This window comes from Lissotriton vulgaris, chromosome 3_1, assembly GCF_964263255.1.
Source record: "Lissotriton vulgaris chromosome 3_1, aLisVul1.2, whole genome shotgun sequence".
NCBI lineage: Eukaryota > Metazoa > Chordata > Amphibia > Caudata > Salamandridae > Lissotriton > Lissotriton vulgaris.
In genome coordinates, this window is record NC_141689.1 from 145,607,643 (window position 1) to 145,616,130 (window position 8,488).

At 42.8% G+C, this 8,488-nt stretch overlaps 1 protein-coding gene across 2 annotated transcripts in view; it reads left to right on the forward strand.

The window, feature by feature from the left end:
• LOC147726113 (CMRF35-like molecule 9) overlaps window positions 1-4,169 on the forward strand; it is a 245,911-nt gene extending 241,742 nt beyond the window's left edge. For both annotated transcript variants that reach the window (XM_086960219.1, XM_086960217.1), the window contains one exon: window positions 879-4,169. In XM_086960219.1, coding sequence (XP_086816345.1) covers window positions 879-1,105 — 227 coding nt within the window. In that variant the 3' untranslated portion in view covers window positions 1,106-4,169. The remainder of the gene's footprint in view (window positions 1-878) is intronic.
• The last annotated feature ends 4,319 nt before the right edge of the window (window positions 4,170-8,488 follow it).

Genomic DNA, 8,488 nt, shown 5'->3' on the forward strand with positions numbered 1-8,488 from the left:
CCCTTTACTTAGGGTGCCCATGCTATGTTAAGAAGAGACTACAGACTATTCAAAAAGCTACTGGGCTCCTTCTCCTAAAAGTCCCAAGGCACCGGTCCACAAGTAGGGTCCTAGATGAGGTGGCCGTTACGTCAAACATCTGACACCCAGACTCAGGAACTCCCTGCCTCTCTCACTGTGCCAGTCTGAATCTGAACCTGCCTTCAGGAAGGATCTTAATACATGGCTTTTCTCTATCCTTCCCCCACTCAGTTCCTATTTGTTGATCCTCTAGTCTAACTTAGCGGTGGGAGGCCCCCGAGTAGCCATGCGCTCTACAAATTGACTAGATTATATTAGATTAGGTACTATCATAACTCATTTGACATGGCGTAAATGTTGCATTGCTGTATATAATCAGGAATCGACTTTTCTCAAGTGCATATCTACCGGACTGTATATTTAAGGTGATGAGGAACTTGGAGTCGTGGCAGGACTTTGGCCACCTTTACATTGATCGATTGCTGCATTTTAACTATAGTGCCCTGAAGAAGCCCTTGTTTAGGGGTGAAACGCGTTGGTTGCATCTGTATGTTTAAAAAGATCAAATGAAGATATCTGATTCACCAAAAGAATAAAAGAATATCCTATTAAAACTGGAAGTTATGGAGTAACTTGTTTGAAATTGTACTTCTTACTGAATAGAGCTAATTGTGATAGTGTTGCCTCTCATCCATTCTGTGTGATTGACCTTTGTGAATAAGGCTGCATGTTTCTTTGTACAACTCATTATGTAACGCAAAGACACAACTGTGTGACTATTTAAAATTATTGAAATTATTGAAAGGTAAAGAGAGGTTGTGGTAAAAATGACTGGCATTTGTTTTCTGCCCCTACAGGCACAGTGGAGAAGGATGAAGGCTCCTCGTTTACTGCTTTTAATGCCATCCAAGTGGCTCAGATTATGGTCCTGCTTTTCAGTGTAACAGTGGCATCACTTCTGTGTAAACGTGGCACATTCCAAAGATCAACTCTTGACTCTTGTAATTATGTAAATACCTCAGTATTCTCAAAAGAGGTCATTGGTGCACAATCAGTGCAAGTGCTCCAAAATGAAATCTCCTGACTGGTTCAGGCCCTGATCCAATGTTCTTCTCAGGTGAGCAGGACCAGCCTAGCTACACTTTAATTTACATGTGACAACCATCTGCATTAGATTCCAAATCAGGGGAAATTAATTAAATATAGCTCTGGGTGATTAATCTGTGTTGTATAATTTTACATTCGTTTTTGGCCTTCTGGCCTTCTTCTCCAAAGATTTGAACTGATGCTGCTGGGTTTTCGAGTCTGAGAGTGCACTGAGTCCTGACCAACCAGGCCTCACGCCAGTGCCCAGACCTGTAAAAGGTGTATGTCTGACTAGCTCACCGACAATAGGCATATGCTAACTTATAAGTCCCCAGTATATGTTACAGGGGTACCCATGACCTGTAAGTTAAAGGGTCTCACATGGATGCAGCATTTTTTGTTCCACCACAAGTGAGACAAACTAAAAGCATGACTCCAGCCTGCCATTGCTGGCTGACAGAGCAGTTTTCAAACTGCTAACTCCACTTTCCCATTTAAAATAATGGCAGAGTGCAGACCTTCCTTTTTAATATATAAGTCACCCCAAGGCAGGTTTATCAAGCCCTAACACAGGGTAGTTGTATATTAAAAGGTTGGACATTTTTGTTTACACGTACCGTCAGTAAAAATCCCAAATTAACATTTTACCCTAGAAAGGCTAATAGCCTCATTGGCAAGCGCAGGGTTACATGTTGACAACTCAGCTGAGCTAACGTCTGAAAGGTATGTAAAGAAGTGGTTCTGTCGGGAGAGTAACAAATCCTTTGTTCAATGTATGTAATTCATCCTCAATTTTCAATTTTTAATAGCAAACATTACAAACTTAATGTAAGAAAATGGTTCAACAACACTTTTCAAGAACCAAATTGGGATAAATGGAACACATCACAGAGACAAAATATTTTAGTTGAAAATGATGATTGTATTGTATGAATATTTGTATACATATCAATGCATGTGGCTGTCAATAAAGCAATACAATACACAGCGATAAAGTTATTGAAGTGCAGGAAAGGTGACTTGTGGTGATAAGTGAAAAAGTACTATACGTATACTACACAAATGGGTAACATATAAGACAATCCAAAAACAGTTATGTTGAACTTTCCATTCCTTCAAGCATAAATACACAGCCCAAGTGTGACTTTATAATGGGGTCAAGGAAGCTGCATAGACTAGTGTGACTGCAACATCGACGTTTCAACCCAGGGCAGAAGTGCAGCTTAATATGCGTCAGAGCTGGGTCTTCATCAGGACTAGGGAGTGGGGAAGCAACTGTTGACAGCCCCAATGAAGAAATACCCGAGATCCTATTGAGTCGGTGGATTGGGATCTGGATTGATTCCGAAGTTGAAGAGCTGGTATACCCACACCAGGAGATTGTGGTCTGAGAAAACGATTTTATCTCATGCGTGCTCCATCAGCCAGTTTGAGACGAGATAAACAGTGATTTCAGCAACGCCGCCCTCAAGCGATCATTACAATAAGAAGAGACGTGACCTATCAATCTGCTTCCGCTCTTGCACGTGATTGCGTTGGTAAAATCACTGTTTATCTCTTCTCCAACTGGCTGGTGCACCTGGGCTAACAAAGAGAGGACTCTGCTTATGATGCCCTGCTCAAACAAAAGTTGCCCCTGAGCCCCAGACAGAAATTACTCTAAGGGGCATATTTATGAGAGCCTTGCCTCGTGTTTGCACCATGCAAAGTGAAACATGTGTGACACAAGGCTCTCTGTCAGATTTATTAAGCCATGCAAAGCCATGATGCTTTAAGTGGGCTCATGTTTCTTGAGTATGGCAATGCATCAAAAATCATTGCATCACCTTACTCTGATAATAGAGGCATTCTAAGGACATTGCAGTAGGTGTTCCCATGCAACACTCAGGTGTTTTGACGCATTTCCAGATTTACATGGACTGGCCAACCTGGGAATTTCTCAAAATCTTATGCCTCCGCCAGGGCAAATGTAATGAGGAGAAATATCTTTATTTCTCCTCATTATTTCCTCTTTCCACAAGGGCTGCATTCCGCAGCATACATAGGAGGATGAAAACACCTTATGAATTGTTTTTTGTGCAGAAAGGTGTGCCTTCCTGCACAAAAACAATCCTGCCTGCAACACAGCACCTTTGCACCATAGGGAAAGGGTGTCTGCATTGGTGCTAGGCTACCAAAACAGCACCAGTGCAGGGGAAAGAACAGGGATGCACCTCATTGGATAAATACAATGCATCCCTGTCTCTCACTTTGACATAGGGCAGAGCAGCAAGGTAACTTGCTGCTTGCCCTACCCCACTCCAAAACCTCATAAATGAGGTCCTGGTAGTCAGTTGGCTGACTCCCTGTTACAGTCACAGGGCAGCAAAAGCTGAAGAAGGCTGGCTTGGTAGACACAATTGCTTGGCCAACACTGATCTTTTAAGCGTAGCCCGGGAGACCAAGTCTTGATGCTCAAAGATTGCCCCCAAGTCCAGCAGAGCCATTGAAGTGCAGTGTGGTCACTCAAGATGGACACAAGCCTCATTTGAAGGGAACCACTAGTTTCGCTGTAACAAGAGACCAGTAGACAAGTGGCAACTAGTTTTTGGCTGGACTTCAGCCGGGCTTCGAGGTACATTGACCTCTGTGGCCAAAGTCACCGCACCATGACCCATGGATCGAGGAGTAGCCCCAGGAAGACACAATTGCAGAAACAGCCTCTTCATTATCCTGTATCTCTTGCATCAGGACCACTCCATTGAAGTTTATGGTGCTTTGCCCCTAGAACCTAGAAATGTACTGGAGACTGCTTTGACTTCAAGGTAAGTGTCATACCAAGCCTTATTAGCCCATGCACCTTGCTACCTGCTGGGTTGGTCACTCAAAGAAAGCCAGAGTGGCCTACAACAACTTTACTAAAGTTTCCAAAGTAACCGCCAACTCCTTTAGTTGCCATTGCTTGTTTGGGATTTGAGTGAAAAGGAGTGATTTACTATTTGCTTAATCTTTTTTTATCTCTGAAACGCTCAGGTGGATTTTGTTCATATTGGTCTCTAAAAATAAAATAAAATGCAAGCTGGTTTTACAAATTGGTGCTGGATTTCCTTTGTGTCATGTTTATTTGTTCCCAGCTGTTTTAGTACTTCTAAATGCTTTGCCCTTGTTCTTTTGTTTAAGCATGATTGCTCAAAGCCACATCTACCCAGTGTTGAGCTAACCTTTTACAAACAAGTCGGACTGGACCCAAGATGGGTTTGTGAGTTTATTAAACGGTGAGATCGCACAACCACACCATGTAATAAACGCTTTCCTCGCATCATTGCCGGAGACAGTAACAATTAGATGAAATATTAACACTAATTTTTTCACCCAATTCAACTCATGAGAGCAGTTGAGGTGATAGCACATAGCCTTCTAAACCCACTGACATCACAGGAATTCACATCATATCACGGTTATCTTTCTAAATTCACCAGGAACGCAAGAATCAGATTTTGGTCCCTGGGTGACCTATTCACTGTGACTATCATAATACTATCAGTGGGTGGCTGTGCGAAAGAATGTATGGTCATATAGGTGACTGGCGCTTTGTTGAAATGTCTGCATCTCTTATCTAGTAGGTGCAGGAGACAGCACATCATTAATTTATCTCAGGAGCATTGTCTAGATCTGTTAGGGATGTGTTTTCCAAATGCTGCATTATCAAAATCACAAAGGCGTTACCATGTCCTAGCCGGACACATTAGCCCTTATTGAGAGGAGGGCAATAACAGGTTAGCTGCTACAAGTAGTAGATGTACTGTCCACCGAAGGTTCGATTACCCTGTCTACTTCAGAAGGTGAAGGTATGCCATACTCCTGAGGAAAAGGCATGCCTATGGGCTGCCACATTTATGGTGACCCCCACGCTGCCATTCGTGTTGGCATCCTTTCTCTCTGGGCCTGCCATGTGGACAATGGAAGCCAAAGAGAGAAAAAGCCAAGAAATGTCCCCCACACACTGAAAGAAAAATCCCAGTGTGGGGGGCATTAATAGTGGTACTCCTGTCCTGTAGATGCAACTTTGTCCGCTGCCACCTTGATGGTGGGCGTCTTTGGAAAGACACCATAGATTTGCCTACTGGCATGTCATGGTGGACCCGCCCCCACATTTTTCCTACAGTGTTTCTGACCATGGTAAATCTGGCCTGAGCGTTGGTGTACAGAGTCGCTGACCTGTCCGGCGCCCGAGGGACAGGGGCAATCCCACCATACAGACCCCCTAAACCTGAGGTACTTTTAAATAAACAAAGCATACCAGTACAAATAGAAGAATCTTTATGTGACATCAGCAAACAGCATGCACCAATTCAATAGGGTGCAATAGTGGAGAAGTGTGGCTCACCGGTTAGAGGCGGCAGACCCAGAAGCAGAGGTCGGCCCGGGACCAGGGTTCAATTCCCGACGCGGCAGGGTACGGAACCAATGCCAGCAGGCTTGATAAATCTCTCCTCGGTGCCTGTCTAACCATGGGTCCCACGCTGCAACTCTGGGCAATAGCTTGCTTAATCTCCACAACGGCCCCCTCACTGCCGGGGATGCCTGGCTTCACCTTGGGGATGCCCAATAGGAACCATCTCACAGGGAAAGCCTGGACGGGTTCCCCAGCCGTACACAGCGCCAAGAAACCCCAGGGTGAACGTGCGCTCTACAAATTCATACTAACATAACATAACATAACACATAAAAGGTAAGCCTTGCACCTTCATCATGCTTCTGAAATTCCCCAGGGCTACAAACCTGGTCTACCGACCTGTCGCTAGTTTCAGACTGAACCAAAAAGACTTTAATACGTTGTGGGTGTTACATCTAACTTGATAATGATGACTGGTTAAGCTTTATCCCTGAATTTAGAATTATATAGCTGCAAGGAACATAAAGTGGAAAAATTTCACATGAACAGGTAATAATCTATCACACCCTTGTGATTCTTTCTAGAAATCTGGGCAAAAGAGGGTTTGACAAGTTTGACATCTCTCTGCCTATCAATGAAAATGTTGTGGACACAGATGGGCTCACCATAATGTCAATTTTGGGTCCGGAAATAGAAGAAGACAACATGTTGTTAATTATTAACTATTACAATAATCAATCAGTGAGCAAATCTGTAGATTGGGAAAAGAATTAGAAAAAGGCATCCTTGATTGAGAGGAGAATCTGTATGTCCCATGGGCAGGGGACTTCAATGCTCAACTCTCTGCATTTCCACCTAAGGAGATATATGGAATGATTGCTGTCTGGGGAGGAACAATCACATTTTGCCCATAATCTGTATGTGGAAGCATCGAATTATATTTTTTTATAAAGTATAACATTCTGTTTTCTAATTATGTACATGGTACATCAGAGACCCCTACCCTCACTTTTACAAGTAGAGTGGGGACAAGCACCTGTACCTAATTGGTATAGTCTGTTAATACACTGTAATTGTAATTTGGATGAGTGATCATGATCCGATTGTGTGGGGTCTTCGTATTAGTTGCAGTGTAGTCAATTCCTTTGACTTAGTAAAGGATATATACGGTATAAGGAATAATGGCCGTGAGATTAAATGGGGCGCTGATACAACCCCATCTTTATCGACCCTATTGACACAGTGTTCAAATGATTTTAAGATATACATGGATGAGGAGGCCAAATATAGCATTTTCAGGATCTCTTTTTACTCAAAAATGAGGCTCCATTAAGGCCCTTTTCACCTAAAAGTAAGAAAATGGTTAGCATCATGTATGGTTTGATAAATCTTGCAGTAGGAAACATAAAACGTTGATGACCACTTTACATCCTATCCATAGGAACTGTTTAGACATTCAAAATTGTTGATTCAAATGTATAAAAAATCAAGCATTTGCAATGCAATAGGACTCGCATTTATGCTAGACCTATTGCATTGCAATCGGGAGTGCGGGTGGGCAGGGGACAAGGAGGCGGGAAGAAAATAGTGCTCTTGCAACATGAAGTAAAGGGGCCAGTAGCCATGGAAGGATACAAATGACGATTTGGCCATCATAAGGAGGGACTAACTGTCTATAAAACAATCGGAAGGCAGCATTTAGAAAGGACAAAGACACATGCCAATGAAAAAAGTGGGTAGGGGAGTTGGCGTGGCTTCACCCCCATAGTCTATTACCACATATCAACCCCAGAGCAGCGCTTGTGCGCTGGCTCAGGGCTCGACTTAGAAAGTACTACAGTTAAGGAAAAACAGAATTAAAGAGGAAACCTAGGACAATTTGGTTATGGCAAGTGAGGTTAAATGTTCCACATTGTTTTAGACTGTCAGTGCTCCATTTTCTAAGGATGCCACATCACCTCCATACAGTGCCTAATTTCAGATATGGAATGGGTGGATCATTTTGAAAAGATATCTGATCCACAACAGATGGTATCAAATGATACCTTAGATAGGCATATTCCTCTCGACCCCAGTAGTAGACCTATGACGTTTGACCTGGATGAAGCATGTGCTGTGATTAATAAAATCAGCTTAGGGAAAGCACCAGGGTGTGATGGCATCCCTGTGGATGGTTTTAAAAATGTAATTGATTCATGGGCACCGATCTTTACTCAAGTACCTAGGGTCGTTGAAGGAGAAGGCCGACCTACATCTTGGTCCCAATCTAGGAAGAAGAAAATTGCATTCGGTCAGACATACAATAAGTTTTAAGAAAGGATTGAGCACTGTGGAACAAAGCTCAAATCTAAATCTCCTAATAGGGAACAGTATGAGTGCTAGGAAAGGTTTCATGAACTTTAGCAATGCATTTCACTGTGCCAACCATGCAAAACGGTGATTGACTATCTGATCAACAGGAATGGAGGAAAAAAGAGTAACTTTCCTTAGTCAAATATATTTTATGCTACGGCCAAGGTCCATTACAGCTTTGAAGGAGAGTGCAACCCCCATTACAGATTAGGTGGGGAGTTAGACAAAGGTGTGTCTATGCCCCTTACTTATTTACACCTTAAATTAACTGTATCAATAAGTTCCCAAACTCAAAATGTAAAGATCAGTCTCTAGTTGGTAGGCACCTGATTCCAGTTCTTTTATATGTAGATGATGGTGTGGTTGGCAAGAGCAGCAAGAGTCTGGTTTGGGTCCTGAACGCAGCAGGCACTTCCCATAACAGGGGAGCGCAAGTTGAGGCCCGACCAGACTCTTTTGGATACAGGCAACAGTTGGTTATTTTTGCAAATTACTGAACCATTGGTTGTATTTTTTATTTCCTCCATTGTATACACTAATTTTACCCAGTTTTTCTGGTTATTCGTGGCAGAGTGACTAAATATAGGTCTTGAAGAATGCCCCTACAACAAATAAATGGTAACAGAAGGGAAGGAACATGTTGACTCCATCATC